Here is a 24959-nt window from a genome sequence, read left to right as displayed (position 1 = left end):
AAATTAGAAATAACATTGGTAAAACTAGTTCACACTATGATGGTTATAGACTAAAGTTAAACTTGCTAGGAGTATTAACTGCCACTTGACTCTTATCAGTTCGCCGAGGAGCGGAGTCATTTTCATGTCGGCACCCATGTTAACCGATGGTATCGTTCAGATAGCAAGCGCCGCGGCGCTCTGCCCCGCTGGTCTAATTTTTTCGCGTGCCGCGGCCGAATGTGTCAAGCCGGGCAGGAAGTCAAACAAAGCAACAACGAGAAATCCTGTCGATTTTCAAAATAAAACTATTTTCGATAATTAAACACCACGATTGACAGAAAACTACTCATTACTATAAAGTGGACATACATTTACAGTTGTCAGGAAAACATGGCGTTGTAATTTTATGCGGTTATTTAGTTTCCTATGGTGAAAAAACAGCTCCAAGTGTGACTACAGAACAGCTGACGAGCAGAGCCGTTTGCCAACTGGCGCAGAGAAATTCATGTCTGGTGTGAACAGAAGGGCCGTGGCGCTTTGCGGTGCTTCGGCGTCCTGTCTGAACCTGGCGTTAAGGTCGTATTTGTAAGAAAAGTTGATTTTTGAGTCTCATTCCCAACTCATCAAAAACTGTCACTTTGGAATTATAGGACGGGTCGGCCGCCATCCCAAAGCTAGGTCTGATTATATTTGTTGGGCTTGTTGTCTTTCTCCCTCCTTCTGTACCCTTGCAGAACATTTATGTTTTACATGTGTTGTCTTCCTCTGGAATTGCAATAAAAAAAAAAAAAACCCTCCACACCGGAAGTGAAATGTTTGAATCTCCAGTGATTAGCACTACAGGCTGCGCTTGTTCTTCGCCTTCTTCTTCTCCTTTTCTGTGGTTATTGATGGATCACAAATCAACTTTTTAGTATTTTTTGGATTAGTGATAAATAGGTGAAAAGAGACCTGTTTTCCAGGTCAACTACGCACCATATTCTCCTGTGAATGACAGTGACAATGACCATGTAAGTCCTTACTGACCACTGAATGCAAATGTGATACATCACCTTAATTCCTGATATAAAATCACTCCACCACTCTTTACTCTCTAGGTGCACCGTAGAACTACGAAATATGCTGCACCTTTATAGTTAAGATTGATGGAGTGATTTTATTTCAGGAAGTAAGCTGATGTATCACTTTTGTTGTGAGTGTTCAGTTGTCCTACTATCGAAACAGACATTAAAGTGGACCAAGCTACACAGACGAAGGTGCACCTGTACTTATGCTTCACCCACAGCCTAAAAATAATGTAATTCAGTAAGAATGAAGTTAATGCTCAGATTAACCAGCATTGCAATGGTGGCAAATGGTTTGTGGACTGCTAGTTTTAGAGTTGTGTGTGAGATTTGTTGGGGCTTAACTAGCTAACTGCATATGCTACATCAGCACCTGATTTAATTCTCTCTTTGCTGTGGGCTGGTCCTGCTACAAGGTAACGCTAAGCTAATGAATAATGGTGTTATGGTGGAATAAAAAGGACTCTGTTGGACAATTAATACTCAAGATAACAACAAAGGATGACACAGGCCTGTGTGAGTATAAGAAAGTGACTGGCATAGCGGACCTAATTATTTTCTGCTCTCCTCGTAGATTTAGCCACAAAAACATTTCATGTCATTGAAGATCAACCTGCACATGAGATGATGGAGACTGACCCCGACCAAGACATTAGCCTGGGCCCACAGTCACTGCACACTGCTAGCCAAAGTAAGCGTGAGCACACTACAAGTAGCTGAGATGACGGCCCACCAGGCTGCAGAAATGCAGTCACACACTGAGGAGGGGACAGCTGATGATTTATCCTGTTGCCACTTTTTAAAACTACATGTTGCTGGAAATGTTTGTCAGAAGTATAGAACTGTACATCCACCAAACAGGTGGTCTGATGTGATGTGTCGCTAATCCACCACTAGAAAGTAATAAGGGCCTAACAGGTAGGAAATAAGATGTTCTCTGCTTTACTTTAGGCTACAATTTTCTTTTAATGTGTCACTAATTAACCACTAAGAATGTCTAATAAGGGTTTGACAGTTAGGAAATAAGATGTTCTCTGCTTTATTTTAGAGTGCGATTGTGTTGTAGTTGTCACTAATTAACCCCTAAGAATGTCTAATAAGGGTCTAGTTGTAATTAGACACACATTACCCTGTAATAAAGTGAAACTACATTGAATAAAGCCCTGTTCTTTGACTGACTATTATTAATACGGCACTGCTTTTGTCAAATTATAGCCTGTAAATGATTACATTACAGTGTGATTTAGGTATTTAGGTGTATGGTTTATAATAATATAAATATCTATATTATTTCTAGGGTAAGGGTTTTTGTCTAATTGAATATAAAATTCAGCTTGTTGTGACTTAGTTAGTTAGGATGTAACACTTTTTATTTTCTAATAAAAAACATATTTCTAGGTTTTGCCTAATTTGATACAAATTATGGATTTTATGTGTTATTAGTGTACTTTGCTTATAACTGTCTTTGTTTACTATCTAATACAGACCATAATATTTCTAGTTTTTGTCTTATTTGGTAGAAATTATGACTTATTAAGTCTTTATTAGTTTACTTAGCTGTAACGGTGTATGTTTACCGTCTAATAAAGACCATATTATTTCTAGTTTAACCCTAACCCTAATTTAATACAAATTATGGATTATTACATTTTATTAGTGTACTTAGCTTTTAACTGTCTTTATTTACTATCTAAATATAGACCATATTATTTTGTCTAATTTGACAAAAAGTATGGCTTATTACATCTCATTGATGTACTCTAAAATAAACTGTAACCTCAAATTCCATTAATAAAACACTCCATTTTGAGAATTGTTGCATTAGGAGAAACTATAAACTTTGTAAAACACTGTCTACAATATATTCTTAACTATTTGGGCCTACTTGTTCATGTTCACTTAGTTACTTAGGATGTAACACTTTTTATTTTCTAATAAAGAACACATTTCTAGGTTTTGCCTAATTTAATACAAATTATGGATTTTATGTGTTATGAGATATATTTCTTTCTTTGTGTAATAAACATATTTGTTTCTTTCAGTGATGTAGGTGCGTATTTGCATATAGAGTGGGGAAGTGAGATCAGATCTCAAGTGGTCACAAGACAAGAAAGGATGGACAGTAAAACAATACATGAAAGATGGTTTGAAAGAGGAGTAAAAGAATCCATCTATGTCAAACTGGAATGGCTGTCTTTGAACAGAGGAGGTGACCTAAGACATTACTTATCACCCTGTAGAGGTGGGCATGGTCGAGGTGCAGCTGCGGGAGAGAGAGAGAGGGGTGGAGAGCAGCTGGGAGAAGCTGCAGATGGAGGCGCACGAGATGCGACCGGACCCCTTCTGTTACATTACTTTATGTTGAGTGTTTGAGCCAAATAAAGACAAGCTCGAAACCAGAACTGTGTGCGTGGTTCCTGTCGAGATTACCCACGGTAGCACTGAAAAGGCTACAGACCCACCGACAATGCAGTACTGAGTTCTCTCCCCAGACAGCTGAACAACCATTCGCACCTGGGCTCACCTAGCCCTAGCAAACCACATGAAGGCCGGTTGGGTCAATGACCCACAAGTGGCCCTAAGGACTATGAAACTCAGAGCTCACACGTGTCCTTAATGACTCTGTAAGGACACTCCCACACAGAGTTTAAAAGCCTGCCACTCCCCTCCAGTTAGTTAGAACTGAAGAAGCCTCTTGGATGAGAGGTGAAACATCTTCACCAAACTGAAACAAGTCCAGTTGCCTATAATACAGCACTTAGATTTACCATGACCTGGATGACTGAGAACCTTCATCAACAGTATGGAGTTAGGTTACCCCCAACTTTGTGTTTGTGAAGGCTAGCCTATGTGTGTACAGGATATACTGCATAGCTTCCGCACTCTGGGGCCCATAGAGCATGCACACTAGAGACTTCCGCCGACCAAGCCAGCTAACTTTGGTTTAGCGCCTGGCTAACTTGAATGGGGATAAAATAATTGAATCATGCGGCTCTTCTAGATTTTGCAAATTTTATTGGACCTAATGGCTCAAATTCTGACAGTCAAACCAGTCATTTCGCGGGGGTTGTGATGCTCAATTTTTTTCCCCACCTTTTTAAAGATTCTTCTTTCACAATGTTAGCTTATGGGAAAAAGTCTTTTGGGGCCACAGTCCATCACATGACGATGTAATTACATGGTTTGACCACTACTAAAACTGTCTCAAAGCCTGGTGCTCATCCTGGGGGCCTGCATTAAGGAGGTAAGGTTGTTCAATTCACGCTTTTGTTACATTATTGTTTAGTTGACCTCATTTAAGTTAAAGGGCCCAGATTTAGATCTATTTTTTTAATACTTCTTCTACATTAATGTGTTTACAACATTTTTGCATTGATTGAACACGTGTTTGGCAAAAACTAACTTTTTAACTTTTTTTTTTCAAGATTAACCTTGTGTCCCCGCCTTCGCTGCTTGGTCCCTTACAATCACCCAGAATAAATTGAACTAGCTCTATGATTCTTCTCTCCACGCCTGCTACCTTTCATCTGGAATAGAAAGCATCTTCGCTTAAAATCTGCCACTGTCCAGTGGCCACGTGGGCATTGCAGCCATGACACAAGGGTAGGACAAGTCCCCCGATGTTGAAAATGCATCAGTCTATTCAGTCTGTGCTCTTTTCAGAGCGCTGCATCTGTGCTTCATTAGCTATTAAATCAGTTCCACTTGCTTATCAAGAGAATGCCCAAATTAATAAAACATACAAAACGGTATAAAGGCAGGAGGAGCTCTAGCAGTAAGCTTTTATGTTTTGATTATTATCTTCAAATCTTTTAACTCTTACTGCAGTGCAACCATTACATTAGATGACACAACTGGGCACTTTATAATGGTGTGAGGTTATGAAATTTATGAAATAGAAAACAGCATAAATCATTTTTGGTGATTAAATATGTCACTTTAATTTAATGTGTTCTTTGTGTTATTTATTTTCTATTTGAAATATTAGCAAATATTTATTTTTAGCCAACAAAGTAGTCTATCATGAGCATGTGCCTCAAAGCTATTATGAAGTCATAATTACTCATTGAATAAAAAAAAATAAACATGATCTGGGGCACTTCCTCTGGATGAAATTGTAAAATGTATGCCTACTGATCAATTTTCTTATGCTACTATAGCCAGAAGAAATATCAAACCACCTGTTAAAAGGCACCAGAATACAGGATATGACAAATACAATTGAAAAGAAAATTATAGGTGGGAACTCCAAACCTCAGGTAAAACTGTCCCACCCACGTTTAAAATGCTTCCTATGCCCATGAGCCAACTTATACTGCAGTTCCTGTTTTTAACCATAAAAGAGATGACAATAATCACCTGGATTACTTTGATACTAAAGAACAAGTCTAAACATGAATATTATGAGGCAAGACATATCTAAGGTATAAGGAGCCCCTTTGTTGTACTATTCTTAAGTGGATTTATGCATATTTTTCCAGACATCAGACATACGACTAGACCCACTACTATCACTGAAGAGTTCTGTGGTAACAATCAAGCCTACAGCAATACATACTGTAATGGTATTTTCTTTGATAACATTTCAGTACTTTTATGTATGGATTTACCTAATGAGCTTTCTGTATAAACAGATATCAACCTGCAATATCAGTTATTCAGTGGGTGTATATGAGTATGTGTTTTCCCACATCTATTATAGGCTCTCCACAATGCTGGGTTTGTTGGGAAACAAAGCTGCTGGCCTCTCTGTCAGTTAGATATGTATCACTGTAGAATTGGGGGCCATGAATTCTCTTTCACCTCCTCGTCTTTTTTTTTCTTTCTCTCCCCAAACACAGTGGTTCCCATGATGAAGTGACACTGTGATTGAGAGTCTTGATGTAAAGAGCTTCTTACATGAAAGGTTAAGCGTTTTAAGCTAAGTGCGTGTGTGTGAGGTGTGTGGGGGGGGGGGTTGATTGGGGGGATGGAGTGGTTGTTGTATGTGTTAGTATGTGTTATCTATGATGATACATACAACAACAAAACAACACATACAACAACAAAACAATACAACTTCCTCTCCCCAGCATCAAGCCTCCCACTGCTCATTGTTTTAGGTTGGGAAAAATCTGAGAAATAAACGCCTACACTCAAGATGGAGAATGAACACACACAAGTAGACCACACACTTAAACACCACATAAAAAAGTCTTTTCAGCCGCAGGGGCCAAACCTGGTGGATGGTGTTCAATGCAGTTCAGCAGTTTGCAGGTTGCTAAGGGATGACACAAAAATACTTGTTCACCACCTTGGGGCCCTGGCAAACCAGGCTGATAATTGTTTGTTGGGTAGTCAGTGTGTATCTGTGACCCTAGTTTTTGCAGTGTGTCCCGCATTGTTGGCAATAGTCAGCGATTAGCCTTTCAGCGTATCAGAGCACATGACGAAAAAAGAAAAAAAAAGGGAAAGTCACTTGAGCCTTTCGCTGAAGTATTCATGCTTTCACCCATTTTGTGTGATTATTCCTTATTTGTCACCTTTGTTTCTTAGCCAGCGCCATTTGCACCTTTCTATCAGCCATATTTGTGATTAAAAAGTGACTATATTTGCAACAGTGGTGTGAAAAAAACAGTTTTATCATAACAACTGTATTGGCAGTCCTTCCAGTTTCCCTTTTTCAATGACAAATACAGACTACCGCCACCTAGTGGCATGAGGAGTTATTACTTCTCACACTAACCCACAACATACAACATACAAGCTAGTTCGCTGTGGCTGTAGTCTTTGCAGTGTGTTTAAGTGCAGCTTTTTGATGTGGGTCACTGGTTAAGGTTAAGGCTTGGGTTATTAAGGTTGGAGTTAGGGCTAGGGTTAGGCAAGTAGTGATTAGGGTATGTCTCCAGGGAATGGATGCAAGTCTGTGTGTGTGTGTGTGTGTGTGTGTGCGTGCGTGCGTGCGTGCGTGCGTGTGTGTGTGTGTGTGTGCATGTGTGCGTGCGTGCGAGTGTGTGTCTGTGTGTATTTCTCTGCAGTTTCGGGCTGATTTATGTGGCTTGCCAAGGCTAGGCTAACAAGGGCCATAAATTCTTCTCACCTTGGGAGAACCACACCAGTATGCATGTCTGAGTGTGCTTGTATTTGTGTGTGTGTGTGTGTGTGTGTGTGTGTGTGTGTGTGTTAGATATGAATATAATGCGTCAACGTTTTCCAGTTGGCCACCCTCAGTCCTTCAAGTGGAGGGTGTAGATGAGGGGCTGGGTGAAATGTATTTTGTTATTATTTCACTGGCCTTGCACTGAATGAATCACACCAATATTCTTGGTTAGGACAAGATGATAGTCCGTAAAGTGATGCTGCTACGATATTTTCCAAAATGAAGAGCCTGCACTGTATTTGTAGGATAAGTTATTATTCTGTCCCATTTTAACTGTCCCATTGATTCTAATGTTTTTGCATTTTATCCAGAACAAAATCCTATATCATCTTACTGTACTTATTTTAGATGACATGCCGCAACAGATTTTGGTCAAGTATTTATCAAGCAATATCTCTATACAACATAGACCTCCATATAATATTGGCCCGATATGGTGTAATCAGAAAAACTAGATAATACTGAATCATTGCCCAGCCCAGCTTAAAAAACTTTGATCAGGCAAATTAATTGTATGTTTGGTGGACTGATGTATGCATATGCAACTGTACAATATGGGAAACATGACTTTCCCAATCAGAATTTAGCGAGGGAATGCATGGCTGTTTTTCTAACACATGAACAGCCAACCAACTACAACCATGACTCCAGAAAAGTTAGGATGCTTTATAAAACACAATTAAACAAATGTGATGATTTGCTGATCCTTTTGGACATACACTCAATTGGAAACAGTATAGATAAGATCATTAATATTTTCCGTCATAAACTTAATAGATTTTTGTAAATATCTCTTAATTCTACATTTGATGGAAGCAGCATGTTTCAAACAAGTTGGAACAGGGGCAACAAAAGACTGTGAAAGTTGTGGAATGCTCCAAAAATGCTTTTTGATATTCACCAAGAACTATTGGTCTATTATTCAAATAATCCCAAACGAGAGCGTAAGAGGGAACAAGGCTGTTTCTTTTAATTTATTTATTAATAATTGTATGCAATTCTTAAACAACCTGCAATTTACAACAGTCTGATCAATTGTTAAACCCAAAACCCCTATTTTACAGGGTATAATGAGTCTGAGGCATCGGGTTATTTCCAGGCACCAGTAGAAACATGGGAAGAACACAATGGAAAATATATTTCTTGGGACAAAACCATAATCACAAACTATTCAAAATTGTATAATTTAAAGCAACATTATGTAGAAATTTACATTTTGTGTGATTTTGCGCCCCCCACAGTGTCTGTAGCAAATACAAATCCTGGATTTGTACCAATTTATCTGACATTATGTAGGTGCTAAATTCACACAAAACTCATTATGTCATAACAATGTTTTGTCTTGAAAACATGAATCTTGAACTAAACATGTATGTAACTCTGTGATCCTACCCTCTCTCTGAAGTTACGTACTGCAGAAACAAGTGATAGGGCGGAGCGGAGACACCATTCACCCTATTACAAGACATTGTAACATCAAAACGACTTTGAAGATGTTATTTCAAGGTAAAAAAGTTACATTGTTATGCTTAAACAACTACAGTATTCAAATATTGAAAATCATGACCTATCCCTAGCAAACAGGTTCACTGGTAACAGGTGAAAGTATAATGATTGGGTATGAAAAGACCATCCTTAAAGGCTAAATCGTCAACAAGCAAGGATGGGGCGAGGCTCATCACTTTGTGAAACACACGATTGTGTAAAGGATATCAACACATGGGCTCAGGAACATTTTGTAAAATTGTTGTCAGTAAACACTTTTTATCTGCAAATTATTGTCTTCTGTTTGTATTTACATTTTACACAGCATCCTAATGTTTTTGGAATCAGGTTTGTATCACAACTTAACCCTCAACCTGTACCAACATTGCAATCTAATGCAGTGTCATGTTTCCCAACCAGTGACACACTGTTGTAAGCAGTTTGCACTGTCGAAGCAAGAGATCATAAAGTCATGACAAGGAACATTAATTTTTCGTTGGTTCTGAGGGCCCTTGCAGACAAAAGTGTTGTGGGCCCCACTGCCTCCTGTGGTAAAGATCTGGCTAGAGTGTGCATTTGTTTTGAAAGTGAATGAAAGAAGGATGGAAGGCATTGTCAAAACTATTTGTCTTTTTTACACAGAGCTGTTTGCAGAATCCACACAGTAGCTATTAGAGGTGTGGAAATTTCATCATTCTAAGATGCATCAGTATACAGAGGTGGACGACTCTGCATCGATGCGAAGACAGGGCACAATCGAGAAGTTAAGACAGGAAGCAACATCACACACTTGCACTGAATTGTGGGCTATGTAGGAAGCTATGGTGGATGGAAGGGGCGAGCAGCGAATGTTAAAAGACGCGCATATTTTGAAAGCGGACATTTGGAAACATTTTAGATTTTATGAACTCGCTGGGAGGCATGAGACAGACAAGACCCAAGCTGTGTCTAAAGTTTGCCTCACAAAAATTAAGTACTGTAGGGAATACAACTAATTTAAGAAAACAACGTTTTCACCCCAAGCTAAAGTCTGCCTGTGCTAGTGTAAAACAGCAAGTCTTGGCTAATCAGAGGAGAATTGAGGAGGTGCTGTTAATTTTGCCGTCCAACTCACTAAAATCTTATTCAGTCATTGAAAAGCCCAGCTTTTGCCACCTGCTATAGATCTTGGAGCCATGGTACAAACTTCCTTCATGAAGCCACTTAACTGAAACGGCTGTACCTGCACACTACAGTGAAACCAAAGCCCAGATTTATTTTTGTAAAAAATCTGTACTAACTGAGGGGGCCACAGTTGTAGATGTAGCTTGTTTTTAATGTTATGAGCTGTTACAGTGTGCGCTTTGTAAGAAGGGCGCTCAATTTTATCTGACTGCTGAATTCAAATCCTGAGGCCAGTGAAGATTCAGAGCTCTAGTAGCTATGAGGTAATGTATCTATTTGTGGCTATGTAAGATTAATAACTTAAAGACAAATATGAGGGGTTCATTGTGCTTACTTTCATATTGTTTTGCTATAGGATTTTACTTTTGCTGACTGCAATGAATTATCTGTGGTCTATAATAGTTTTATGTTGTCTTAAATACAGTAGGTACTACTTCATTGTGGCCGAGTTCTCACGCGAGAATCACGCACCTTTTTAGTGGAGGATCAATTGTGTTTTCATGAGATGCGGCAATGTGCCCAAACAACCACCAGGTGGCATCTGTGAGCAGGAGGACGACAACATGCAGCAGCAGGGAGCAGTGACCATGAACGGGAATGGACAGAGTTGCCTGATTTATGTTTCTGTTCGTTGTTGCTTAAATACAAGAATGTAGCTAATAATACCTCACCCACTCCACACCTCATTCCAACTCCTTCCTTCAACCTGTCGCTACAGGGTCCCTCTAGCAAGGACAAACTTAGTGAAAAAAATCCGCCATCAACATCATCAACAACTCACTATGAAGCCTTTTAAATGTCTTTTAAGGTCTTATTCTTTGTATTTTGTATTTATCTGTGATATTCCCATTTTATGTTTATCTGTTTTCGTTTTGCTTTTATGTTTAACTGTGGTCTTTTTTTGTGCACACGTCAAAGACCCTTAAGACATCTGAGGTTGTGATTTTGCTCGCTCGCTGCAGCCACAGCTAATAAGCAGAGGCAGAAACAATTACGCACAGCCTACAGAAGTTTCAACGTCCATACAAGCATTTAAGAAATGATTCTTATCAGTTCCATAATTCAGAGAGGATTTTTACTCAACGAAAAAATGTATAAAGATCAGTTTTTAGGTTGAAGACACAACAGCAGCACGTATGTCCAGACGCTAATGTGTATCAGCTGGGGCAGCAGGTCGGTGATCCATAAGACACATGAGAGCATTATGACTGATGTATAGCTCCCCTGGTAGAGCAGCTCCCTCAGTAAGCAGAATCATTTGCTAGTATGGGTTCGAATCTCAGTTTAGGCAGTACCTTTAGTTAATGTGTTTTCTTTTCTCATCATCATTATGATCACATATAGCTCCAAGTTTGAGCAAATAAATGAGCAAATGAGCATTAATTCTCCGCCGGGCCGCGGCATCAGCTTTCCTGCTTGTGTAGAATAGAAAGCGCAAATATTTGTGTTAAATTCTGACACCACAACTGTAGCATACCGAATATCAATAGATGATAACCAGGAAAAAAAACGTTCTATTGATCTGATTCACCAGCTGCTTTCTTTCTTTCAGTTGTGGTGTCAGAATTTAACACAAATATTTGTGCTTTCTATTGCTTATGTTTTCTACAACAGGCTTATAGAAAGAACGACGCCACGTCATGTCAGACAGTTTTCTCTAGCTTTATTAAAATACATAATCAGCAGCTTCACAGTAGTCGGATATACAGAAGGTTATTTAAAGCGGAGTGAGTCCCTAAAGCAGTCACCCTGCAGGAGGAGATCCTTTGGCCGTAATGTTCACTGTCTGCCAGTCACATGCCAGTTGGTGCTCCCTTTAATGCTATCACTTGCTTGATGACTTTGCCCAAGTGATCAATGTATTTGTTGCAGACCTCTTTGCTGTCCTCAGCACGTGGGGGTGGGGGGTGGGGGCACTGGCGTAGCAAGCTTTTCAAAAGTGTGGGGGATGGATGTGGTCTTTCCAGTTAAGCGAACTTGTTCCAGATGCCTTAACATTAGCATTCCCTCCTGCTCAAATCTTACTACAGTCGCTCAGTTTCTCTGGCCGTTCTGTCTGCGCTGCGGATGCCTTCTCTCACCCTCCCTCTCCTGTTGTTGCTTCAAACATGACACCAGCTTTCAGTGTGACCGGCTGATGATTGGCTGTTCTGCCTCAAGTCCCGCCTCTCTTGCTGGGTTAGATATATCAGGAACTAGCCATAGATATACATATTTATATACATAGACGCTTTACTGAGCGCTGAATCGTACGTCGAAGTCATGGAGTGAACTTTATAAAGCTCCTTCTACAAAGTGCTTTAAGTTAAAGCCTCTCATTTACACATTCACACACGTACGAATATATCTGGTAAACAGACGTACCAAAAACAATGTCTGTAACGTTCTCTGATGATTATAAACGTTAACTACTCCTTATATGTTTAGTAAACAGGTAGGCAACAAACCCACATATGTAGCCTATTTTTCTAATGTGTTTACAGCTGCCAATGTATGTAACTCTGTTACTGTGATGATAAATATTGAATCTATAATAACCAGATCCTGACATGTGATGTCTGTGGGAATAAAAAGCACTGATAATTAGCCTACAATACATTTTACATTGAACTGATTTTGATGAATCGTTTTTATATCCAGTGACTTTAACTACTAAAAATGACATGATGCAATAATGTAATTATCAGTGCTTTTTATTCCCACAGACATCCATATAAGGAATAGAAAGCACAAATATTTGTGTTAAATTCTGACACCACAACTGAAAGAAAGAAAGCCGGTCATAGACGTCGGAACTAGGGGTGCGGCCGCATCCGCCCCCCCCCGCACTCCACCAGCCTCCCTACCCACGGCATTACGCTTTAAAAAAATAAAGAATCTGACATACATTTATCTCTTACATATAATTAATGCATAGATCTATGCTTTTGATGTGACATGCAGCCTGCCTGACTACATACAGTAGCCTAGGCATCTGGCATAGGAGTCAGGCTGCATATGGACCTGGTGCGCTCCGAGGCGGAGCGGCGTTTTGATCAGGAAGGACTCCACATAGCTGCAGGGCGAGAGCAGGCAGTTCTTGAGGCGGCTCAGGGGAAACGAGTGGATGTGGGTTCCTCGGAACTGACCCCCTTTCCACAAGAGCGGCTAAGCCTTGAGCTGGACATACTGAGGAATGTGTGTAGGGGACGAGAAGTTAGCACCATCCAGGATGTGTCCATCCTGCATACTTTGCAGCCCCAAACTCGCTCCATGCTGTCGGAGGTGGAGAAGCTCATTAAGCTGTGCCTGGCCCTGCTAATATCTGTCGCGGCATCCGAGCACTCTTTCTCAGCCTTGCGCAGGCTGAAAACCTAGCTGCGCACCATGACGCAGGACAGACTAACACATTTGACCGTTATGAACGTTCACAGTGACCTTATGGATGAAAGCGATGTCTCGACCCTGCTTAAAATCTTCATCAGTGGGTCAACTGAGAGAAGGTCCACTTTTGGATATGCATGAAAGCCCTGAGTCAGGAGCGCAGACTTCTTTTTTTCATTCAAGGGTACAAATAATGCTGTTATGTTCCTTAAATGGCTTGATTTAGTGATCAAAGTTTCATTTTCTTAACAATAAAGATGCCGTGTTCATCCATTCTAGTTCTCTTATGACTGCACGCCATTATAAAATAACTTCAAATCAAATCCTTAATCATTGATAAAAGTGCGTGCTTCCCCCGCCCCCCTTTCAGAAAATAGTTCCGACGTCCATGAAGCCGGTGAATCAGATCAATAGAACGTTTTTTTTCTGGTTATCATCTATTGATATTCGGTACGCTACAGTTGTGGTGTCAGAATTTAATGTATTTTATGTACACAAGCAGGAAAGCTGGTGCCGCGGCCCGGCGGAGAATTAATGCTCATTTGCTCATTTATCTGCTCAAACTTGGAGCCATATGTGATCATAATGATGATGAGAAAAGAAAACACATTAACTAGGTACAACCTATACTGAGATTTGAACCCATACTAGCGGCTGATCTGCTTACTGAGGGAGCTGCTCTACCAGGGGAGCTATACATCAGTCATGATGCTCTCATGTGTCTTATGGATCACGGACCCGCTGCCCCAGCTGACACACATCAGCATCTGGATATACGTGCTGCTGTCGTGTCTTTAACCTAAAAGCTGATCTTTATACATTTTTTCGTTAAGTAAAAATCCTCTCTGAATTATGGAACTGATAAGAATCATTTCTTAAATGCTTATATGGACGTTGAAACTTCTGCAGGCTGTGCGTAATTGTTTCTGCCTCCGCTTATTAGCCGTGGCTGCAGCGAGCGAGCAAAATCACAACCTCAGATGTCTTTAGGGTATCAGATATTATTATAGGCTATTCTTATATTTAAGCAACATCCAGTCAGGCCGTGATATAGGCTCACGGGGGCGGACTGGGACAATAATTCAGGTCGGCAATTTTACCAGTAAACAAATGTTCCTTAAAAAACAACTAATGTCCATATTTTAGCTCTACTGTAAAACAAAGAAAGCACAAGTGATTATCCAAGGTCACCCAGATAACTGAGGTGTCCCACCGCTGTGAAACAATCAGTCTGAATCAATCTGATACGGTTTAGCAGTCCCCCTCTCCATTCACTCTACCTGTAGCCTGAAACAGCGCCACTCTCCATTGCAGCTACATTGTGGTCAAATGTGGAATTGTCCCAAAATCGTTTGAGCTGCAATTCAGTACTATGCTTCCACCTAGTGGCTACAGTTGTCACTTACATTTCACGCGTTGCGTGAATCTCGCTCCCCGCGAGTGAAATGGCCACTTTGAAGTAGTACCTACTGTACATTGCTATCTTAACATGTTAAATGTGATCAGCTACCTTTCTACCCATCTTATGTGAGCCACAGCTTGATATGAAAATCATGACTCAGCAACATAACCACTTTTGTTACACTCATAAGCCAGAACTGCCACTGTAAGGTTTTGTTTCCACTATAACAAACTAGCTTGATAATGCTAAGACAAGGGCAGTATCATTGGAGTTTCATTAAACTGTCAAGTGTCAGTTTGAAAGAGAACACATTGATTTGGTTTGTCAGACAATGGGAGATACATTTTCAAGCATTTTCTCCCTCTGTTGTCTTTTTTAAAATAGTTTTTTTTTTTTCTAAAACTGCACCATTTTAAGCACATGCTGATTATTTTATTGCAGAATAAAGTAACTACATATACCTTAGGTTGTTGTGTACCCATGGAAATTAAAATACGTTATGTAACTATGATGGTTTCAGAACAATGACCAAAAAAAAAAAAAGTGCTTCTATGGCATAACTTCCCCCTAGGTGGGAGTACAATGAGCATGAGTTTGGGTAAATTGATCCCTCTAGGGGTAAATAGCCACCTTTAAATACTGTTATAAAAATGACATAAAATCAAACAATTTTGAGATAATTTTAAACTTAATGCCATCAAATTAACAAAGACAAAAACTCACACTTTTAAGTCAAACCTAGCTTTGTGTGCACTTGTTAAACATGCTAACTTTAACATTTTATGCGTGTGTGTGTGTGTGTGTGTGTGTGTGTTAGCTACAGAGAGAATGTACTGTATGTCTAAATGTGCTTTTTTATACAATATATTGGAAAGTGACTTAAACTGAACATTAGTCCACAATTAAGTGTTTATTACATCGATACTGTAAGACTTGTAATGGTCATCAAACATTGACATGATCATCTAACAGCAACACACAGGAAAGTGTGCGTGTGCGCGTGTCTGCATGTGTGAGCAATGAGCCACTGCCTCAAGCCAAAACATCACTGTCACATTTCACCCCACAACCTCCATTTTGACAAAACTGTTTCATATAGTGGCTCAAATCTGCAATGGTGCTCAGTTGATGACTGTGTTTTGTAGCTTACACACTAAATTAACAAGCAATAATATCCAAAGCATATCTATTTCATTTGAAATACAGGATTGATAACTTTAGAAACATCAAGAAATTACTTATATAACAGCTTGAGCTGTAGTAACACTCAAACCTCTTCAAACCAACACACTGGCCACTAGGCTTTACACGATCAGGATTTTTGGGGCCGATCACCGATTAGTGAGTTTAAATAAACCGATCACCGATCCGATCATGTGAGGGAGCAGTATGTGTATTTAAATAACTTGTTAATTTACTGTATATACTTATGTACTGTTTACTGAGTATCAACAAAAGTATTCTCAAGCATTTTTGCCAATGTTTAACCATCTTTGCCATGCCCCAAACTGACAGAGATGCAAGGGTAAAACATCAATGACCTCTAGAGGGCATTCAAGCACTGGCCAGACATAAGTTCAAAGTTCAGTCAGGTCAAACCAAAATAACTTGAGACAGAAATAATGGGCGCAACAACTTACTGCGTGGATCAAAGTATGCCAGCAAACGTTGAAATGCGGGGTTCTCCACAATATTAAATGACCAAAGACCAAGTGTGTTTACCCGCAGAGTTACTATGGCTCACAATCCGCTGCACTGGCTGGTCGTTTTAACAAACCAACTGCTGGCTGCTGTATTGTTTTGCAATTGTACATAGTCCAATGGCTACTTTTTATACAGGCGTACGTCATGGCCGGTACTTTATTATTTACTATAGAAGGGAAGCCGAAGTACCTCACATGAAAACAAATTGTATACAAATTATAAATGCTGTACATATCATATTTATTACTAAAAGGACATTGTTGAAGTCATTTTTATTTTTTTTTGTTAGAAACATAAGACTTTGGACTTTATGCAAGCAGTCTTTCCAAACATCCAATGAAAACTGTATACAGGCGGACTACCAAGGTTAAACTTAGTTAATGATTAAAAGGAACCATTAGCCAGTGACTGTTTATCCATAAATATGGGTGCTGAAACTGGAACTGTAAATTACTAAAAAAAAAACATTTCTGAGTGCTCAAAGCATCTTCTATATGCAAGATATTTTTGGTCATAATTTAAAAAAAAAAAAGTCCAAATAGAACATGAAGAGATAATTACTTTATTATTGTTGAAAAAGCAAAGTTAAAAGACAAAATGGTAATTTGAAATGTAAAGTGAGCGAATGAATAAAAGCATGTATTTAAAATGCAAAATCTAAAATGGAAATGTTCAAACTGAAAACATAAATTGTAAAGATGAAATTGAAAATGGCAATTGAAATAAAACCAGGAAAATATCAAACAGAAAAGCTTATACGTATAACTTGTATGGGCTATAGCTCTCATGGTAATGAGTAAAATGCATTTGGTATTGAGTAAAATCTATCTGTTAATGTGAAAACAGCTTTAGTTATATTCCCCTACCCCACTTTAATCCCAGGAATAAGGCAAAACTGATTAGAAGCATTGTCAACATTACACATACAATTTTCAAAGAAACCTCACCTGTCTCTTCATCAATGGCAAATCGTCCGAGTCCACTCCCATCGTGGATTGAGTACTGAACTTCTCCATCTCTGCCTGTGTCCTCATCGTTAGCACTGACTTGGAGTAGGGCAGTTCCAATCCTGGCATTTTCTTTTACTAAACCTGTCAAGGCGAAGTGGGAAAAGTATGGAGCGTAGAGGTTTTCATTAACATCTAAAACCTCGATCTCCACAGAGGTGACAGAGAGAAGAGAAACAGGTCTTCCTTTGTCTTTAGCCTTCACAGTGAGATTGTAGAACTGCTGGGTCTCATAGTCCAACTCTTTTTTCAGCCGAATAGCCCCGCTGGTCCTGTCTATTTCAAACCATCCATTGTAGTCATTGGCTAAAGAGTACCTGACCTGCCCTCCCAAACCCAAATCCGGGTCCTGGGTTTCTAACCAGGCCACAATTGTTCCTACTGGAAGATCCTCCAGAGCTCTGGCTTTGTAAACACTTGGGATAAAAAGTGGAGGGCAGTCATTGACATCCTCCAATATGATTTTTAAAGTGGTCACAGAAAACCTCTGGCTCCCTTTCTCTGCTTTGTCGCGAGCTTCAATCCTCAGGTTAAAAGCAGAAACAAACTCCCTGTCTAGTTGGCCAGAAACATACACTATCCCATTGCTGGAGTTGATACCAAACTGGGAGGTACTGGTCAAAACAGAGTACACAATTTCCCCATTGGGTCCAAGATCTTTGTCACTGGCATCAACTTGGATGACATCTGTACCTATGGCAGTGTTTTCAGGTATGACAATTACATAACCTCTGTCTTGCAGAAACTGGGGTGCATTATCATTAGCATCCTCTATGTAGACAGTAAGCAAACGCCAGGCGGATTTCGGTGGTAGGCCAAGGTCATAGATGGTTAGGTTGAGAAGATAGTGATCCCTCTTTTCTCTGTCCATGGGCAAGAAGACACTGATAAGGCCAGTTTCCATGTCGATGGTAAAACAATTGTCAATATTTCCATCTGAAATAGAGTATAAAATCTCACCATTGAAACCTGTGTCACCATCATAGGCATTTACCTTGAAAACACTTGAGCCAATTTTTAAGTCTTCCTGCACAGCAATATCTGTGGGAAAAGCTTTGTCAAACTGGGGCATTTGCCGATTGACAGAAAAAAGGTCAATAAAACCTTCCTCAATTTTGGGCTTGGTGTTAGCTTTGGACTTTTTGAGCAACTTTTCAGCCAACTTTTGGGCTACCCTCGTCTCTTTACAGTTAAAACCTTTGGGAGGAGATTTCCCATGAACAACTGAGATATTAACATACATAGGATCAGAAAAGTTCTCACCATCGGTGGCAGTTATTTTAAGACTAAAGATACCATTCTTTGGACTAGCTGTGGCAAGAGAACGTCGCAGTGAGAGGACCCCGGAATCTGGGTTGAGGTCAAAGTACCCCCATTCGTTCCCTGAAATGATTTTATATTTTACTAGCTCTAACTCATCTATATCAATCGCAGACATTGTGGTAATCACTTCATCCACTGGGAAATCCCTAGAGATCACCCCCTGGCATGCAATCTTCTCAAACAGTGGCTGGTTATCATTTACATTTTCCAGGTGTATTGTTACATTGACTTCACTCTCTCTCCTGTAAGGTGACCCCCAGTCAGATGCTCTTACAACAAACATAAAGCTCTCTGATGAGGATTCAAAGTCCAACTCTTTAGTGGTGCTGATGATACCAGAAAACTGGTTGATTTTGAAAGGTACTGGCTGGAGACTGGAAATGCTGTAAGTTATGTATCCATTTTCTCCTTTATCCTCATCTACAGCAGAAACTGTTAATATATTGGTCCCAACTGGTACACTTTCATTAACCAAAATTTCATAACAGGACTGATCAAAAGTTGGTGAGTTGTCATTGGCATCCTGAATAGTTATCTGCACTCCAACACTGAGCTCATTACCTATTTCCGATACTTCAAGATTAAAGACATGCTGGGTCACCTGTGTAAACCATCGAGTAGTAGAGATTACACCTGTTAGGGTGTTCATTTTAAAAAAAGTTGAATCAGCAGAAGGTGTCAGAATATATTCTGCATCATTAGGCTCTGGCTTAATTTTAACAGCCTCTACAATCGTGCCTGGTGGAGAAATTTCATTCAGACAAACATCATACAAGTCCTGCTCAAACTTAGCTTCTGCTGTCTGCCGTTTCTTGGCCATAATGTGGACAACCTTAACAGCAGAGAATTTCTGTGGGGTTCCGCTATCTTTTGCTTGTAAACTGAGGTTACAGCCATATGGGTAAATCTCCCAGTTTAATGACTTAGAGGCCTTTATGGCAAACTCACCTTCCTCAGATCTTTCTACGAAAAAATTATTTGAGGGGTCTCCACCAACAATAACCACTGAGTCTATTTCTCCATTTAAGCCTTCATCTAGGTCCTCAACAGTGACCATAACATACAAAGGGTTTTTATCAAGCAACGAGGGGCTGTGGGTGACCACATTCATGACTGGGGCATGCTCATTCACACGCTCTATGTGGACAAAAAGCTTGGCTGTGCTGCTGACCCCATTATTTCCATAGAGCTTCATGCCACGGTCTACCGCCAGGATTTCTAAGTCGTACCGGTTCTGCTCATCAACATTGAGCTTTCCACTGAGAGAAACTATTCCACTGGTTGGGTGTACTGCAAACAGCTCCATTTTCTCCTTGAAAAAATAATAAAACTCCCCATTGGAGCCAATATCTGCATCTGTGGCAGTAACTTGTGCTATGCTAGTCCTGAGAGGGGTGCTCTCCACTATGGTGACAGAGTAAGTGGTGGGTGAGAACAAGGGTCGCAAGTCATTCATATCCAAGACCTGGATACTGACTTTAGTCCAGGTCTCGAGGAGGGCCTCTCCCTTGACAGAGGCTTTTACTGTCAATATATAATTATCCTGAATCTCTCGGTTCAAGATAGCTGCATTGCCACCTTTAGTCCTTATCCGTAAGAAGCAGAAGTCGCCCAGCATATACTCCTCTGCCTTGAAAAACCCTTCATCATCACCTGAGGTGATTCTATAGCGGATCTCCCAGGAGCGCTGTGCCAGGTGGATGCCCATTTTAACTTTACTGTTGGCATAGGTGCGTGCTGCTGAGTTCTCATAAACCGTAGCATGGTAGACAGCCTGAGTGAAGCTGAAGTGAGTTCCATCCTGAGGACCCCCCTGGGTGTTCTGGCCATAGCTGGGTGGTGGCTTGAAGAGCAGCAATAGCAGCAGTAGGGCCAGGCCAAGGAGAGGGGCACGCATGCCTGCCCACTGGCCCATATTCATATCCATCCCATTATCATTCCCTCCTAAAACAGAAAGAGACAGGGAGAAAACGGTTAGCCAAAGAGGGAAGGATTTATAGCATCTATGGGCTATGAATTATCCACTGGAAAACAGAGATTGGAAGCGGAGAGGGAAGGGGGTGTGCACAGTTACTGGGCGACCAAAATAAAGGCTGACATCATCCTTGTGTGGTAACTAGACACCAGAAGTCAATTGCAAGTTTTAGAAAAACCAAAGGTGGTTTGAGAAGGAACAAAATAATTGTACGACTAGGAAGAGAAGTGTAACATCCACCAAAACAAACATCAAAGAAAATGACAGCCAAGGACAAAATGTTGGCCTGCCTCACCATGACCCGTAACCCTTTTCCTGAAATACATGAAAACCCATCCGTGTGACCTAAAACCGTGGGATAACTCCAGAGGCAAAACAGATATGGTTTTCAAACTGAGTCAAGTAGCTGCTGTGTTGAGATCTTGTGCTCTTTTTCAGAAAGAAAAACATTTTTCTAAAAGTAAGCAGCCACAAATATGTGCCAAATTGGGTTTTGGGAGAAAAGCCAAATCCGGTAAAAGCCATGTTGTGGCCATAGGAGTTCCACAGTGGTCTGCATTTTGATGACCCTGCACTTTCCACCAAAAGAGACCAAGAAATGGGATAGGAAAAGATAGACTGTGTCTGAGCACACTGATAATGACACACTCCTGAACTACACAGGAATCTTCAAATTATTAACACATGTACAACCTGCTCCTGCAGCAGTACAACCTTTTTTTGGTTTAGAACAGGAACATAATCTTCTGACTGAGAGAAAAAAAAAAGTTTGGTCTTTTGCGTGTGACCATGAACCACCTCATCTTAAACACTGCAAACCAATCCCTTGGTGTGCATTATAATACAATTCAACAGTCATTCAGGGAAAGGGCTAGAATTTGCCCAAGTGAAATGCCAAAAACACTTTTTTTTCATCTGACCTTAAAATGTCATCTCAGTGTCAACTTCAGTCAGTGAGGATGGATGTGGGAGTGGCCAGTGGGGGTTTTATGAGGACTTTCCTGCTATAAGCATCTCAGAGCAGTTTCAGTCAACTTTGCTGGGTCAGTGCAACTCTTTTTTGAAAAGCTAGTGCCAGCAGGAGACACAGTATTGATACCTCAAAACTGCAGTAACCCTTTGAACCCAGGTTATTATGAACCCAAGCATTTCGTTGAGTTTTCACTCTTTACTTATGTGGTCTGAATCTGAAATTGTTTAATCTAGGCCACCAGGGGTACAGTATTATTCAGGGCACAAAATTAGCACCAGCCGCAGCCAAATGCTGGTTAAATATGCAGGAGGCTGGGAGACTTCCTTTACTCACCTGCCCCACCAAAATGTATACACTTAACGTTTGGTGCATTTAGAAGTTAATTTATCAGAAAATATAGGGAGTTACAAACTCCCCACAATACTTGTGTACTAAAGTTTTAAGAACGTCTACTGTTTTAAGTAAAAAGGAAGTTTATTTTTGACTTAGCTGTCGGCTAAACCTGCACTCTTTTTAACCTTAAAGTTGAATAATATTACACTGCATAAAAATAACATATTTGGCAAATCTGCATTATGTAAAAAGTCATGCTACATTTGCCACTAGTAATTCATGTTTGCGCTCTAGCCATGGATGGAGTGACAAAAATGACCAAGATGTTTGATCTTAGAGAAATTGTCTAAAAATGAAACTATAAGACATACAAGATCTGTGCAACACCTGCCCTGACATGATCCTGCACTCATACCACATGTTAAGGTGGTCTGGGAAACATTTCCCAACATATCTTTTGTAGTCTAAATGCTTAAGCGTCCTGATGTGTCCACAACAAGGACGATGTTATTGCAGGTGTAACAGAGTTTGTAGGGCATGTCATTCCACTTGCCATTGTCAACATATTCTGATAAGGATGCATTTGTGTAGAAATGTTGGCTCAATGGCACCCCTCTCAGAGGTGGTAAACAAATGGCAGGAAATGTTGCCAGTTTACAGGCGAACGTGTCCAAGGTGGGTTGTCGAGTGAAGCCCAGTGCAAAAATAATGTGTAGTAATGACCGGATGCCCTTCTTAATGAATATGTGTGCACAATTACACACAATATGTACACAGCAAGTTCGTTCGTTCGTTTTCTTAGCCGCTTTTCAGTAAGGGTCGCGGGGATGTTGCCCCTCTATCCCCCCCTTTCAGGGGGTTGCGGGGATTACTGGGGCCTAATCCAGTTTTCAATGGGCGGAGGCCAGGGTACACCCCTGGATGAGACGCCAGCTCATCACGGGGCCCTCTGATGGCAGAGGCTGTCCCATCTTATCATACTCCATCAGCTGCTTCTTGACACAAATTGTAGCCAGCATTGCAGTTGAGTATAGTATGAGTCACAGCTCATAGTATATTTTGAATCGTTCATTCTCAACCCACTATTAGGACACTTCAAACTCTTCAGATGTGACTTCAAATAAATTAAAGCCACCAATTCAATTTGGCACCAGCTTTTTCAACAAACCTTAAAATATTACATACTTTTCATATATTCTTGGCATTATTCAAAGGTTTTGAGGCCAGCAATACGCATTAAGCGTCAGCTTTTCAATTAACCTTAAAATATTTCATATATTCTTCGCATTATTCAAAGTTTTAACAGCCAGCAATGTGCATTTGGCAACAGCCAGCATTCACAACCGCAAGTTCTTCAGAACTGGCCTTCTCTAGTTTTTATTATTCCCATATCATGTTTTTTTAGACTGCTTCTCCTTCTGCATTTTTCAACTTATTTACTCAATTCACACTGTTCTCAGCTGATTTTAACTGGTGTGTGTGTGTGTGTGTGTGTGTGTGTATTTACAGTGTATATACACATATATACATACACATATATACATATACATACATATACATATATACATATACATTCATACATATATACATACATACCGTAAATTACCAAATAATAGCCGGGTTTCAATTAAACGCAGGGTCCCCTTTAAACGCCGGGTGCAGGTGAATATTTTGATAAATAACCGCCGGTTCCAAATAAATGCAGAGTCTAATTTTTTTTAAAATCAAGGAAGAAGACGTGACCACCGACACTGCCCGTTTTTCTTCTTCGTCTTTTTGACGTATTGTGCTTGCTTTCTGTCAATCAATAGCTATCACCTTGATAATCGCCATGGCTCCAGTGCAGCAAAAAAAATAAAAAGTATGACTTGAAATTCAAACTTTCTGTCGTAAAATATGCAGAGGAAAACTCGGGAGAAGCAGCCGCTAGTCGTTTCTCTGTCGACCCCAAGAGAGTGAGAGATTGGCGAAAAAATAAAACTGAGCTTCAGCATCTGTCCGAGGAGGACAGCAAAAGGGCCAGGCTGCCTGGTGGAGGTAGGAAGAAAGCTAGCGAGGAGCTTGAGATAAACATGCGGGAATGGATTATCAGCAAACGGGCACGCCACGAGAGAGTGTCCCGCAAAATGATCAGGGCGATGGCGAAACAAATGTACGCCACCGTGAGTGACAGCAGAGATGAGGAGTTTGCCGCGAGTGCTGGCTGGCTAAATCGTTTCCTCCGCCGCAACAACTTCACTTGCAGAAGACGTACAACTATTGCCCAGAAGGATGCCAGAGAATTCACCGAGAAGCTGGCGAAGTTTGTGACATTTTCATCCCGGATGATTGAAACAAAGAAGATACCGGACAGAGACATCATAGCAATGGATGAAACGGCGGTGTGGTTTGACATGGTCGGGTCCACTACTGTGGAGACACGTGGGGCCCGCAGTGTCCCTTTGAAAACTACAGGCCACGAGAAGAGCCACTTGACTGTGGTTCTGGCAGCAGAAGCGGATGGGACTAAACTGAAACCTTTTGTGGTTTTCAAAGGAGGTGTCAGGGAAGTCAAGGCAATGCAAAGCATTGGTGGAGTGGTGATAGCTTCCTCTAAAAACGGCTGGATGAATGACGACCTGACTGCAGATTGGCTGCAGAAAGTTGTGGGGAATTCAACTTTGGCCCTCGTCTCCTCGTCTGGGATTCCTACCGATCAGCCAGGCCACTAATGAGGAGCTCAAGCGGGGCTACAAGATAACTACAGCTGTGATACCGGGAGGATGTACAAAATACATCCAGGCACCTGACGTTGTTTGGAATCAGACGTTCAAAGCCAGTCTGCACGACTCATATGACAGCTGGATGGCCGGTAACGCGGACAAAACCTACACCGCTGGAGGAAACATGAGAGCCCCAGCTCGTCGCCTACTTGTCACCTGGGTGCTTAAAGCTTGGGAGGAGTTGGATACGGAGCTGGTGAAAAAATCCTTCAAGGTGATTGTGTGTGTGAGTTTGTCTGTTTGTGTGTGGAAAAAAAGAGAGTGTGTGTGTGTGTGTGTGTGT

The 24959-nt window shown here is 40.6% G+C and overlaps 1 protein-coding gene across 9 annotated transcripts in view; it reads right to left on the bottom strand.

Annotated features, from left to right (window-relative positions):
- The window catches only part of fat3a (FAT atypical cadherin 3a), a 353888-nt gene that overhangs the window by 201623 nt on the left and 127306 nt on the right, over nucleotides 1-24959 (bottom strand). For all 9 annotated transcript variants that reach the window (XM_084350977.1, XM_084350971.1, XM_084350970.1 and 6 more), the window contains one exon: nucleotides 17251-20577. In XM_084350977.1, the coding sequence (XP_084207103.1) occupies nucleotides 17251-20560 (3310 nt within the window). In that variant the 5' untranslated portion in view covers nucleotides 20561-20577. The remainder of the gene's footprint in view (nucleotides 1-17250; nucleotides 20578-24959) is intronic.

This window comes from Pagrus pagrus, assembly GCF_965226575.1.
Source record: "Pagrus pagrus genome assembly, chromosome: 4".
NCBI lineage: Eukaryota > Metazoa > Chordata > Actinopteri > Spariformes > Sparidae > Pagrus > Pagrus pagrus.
This window is presented reverse-complemented; position numbering and strand designations above follow the sequence as displayed.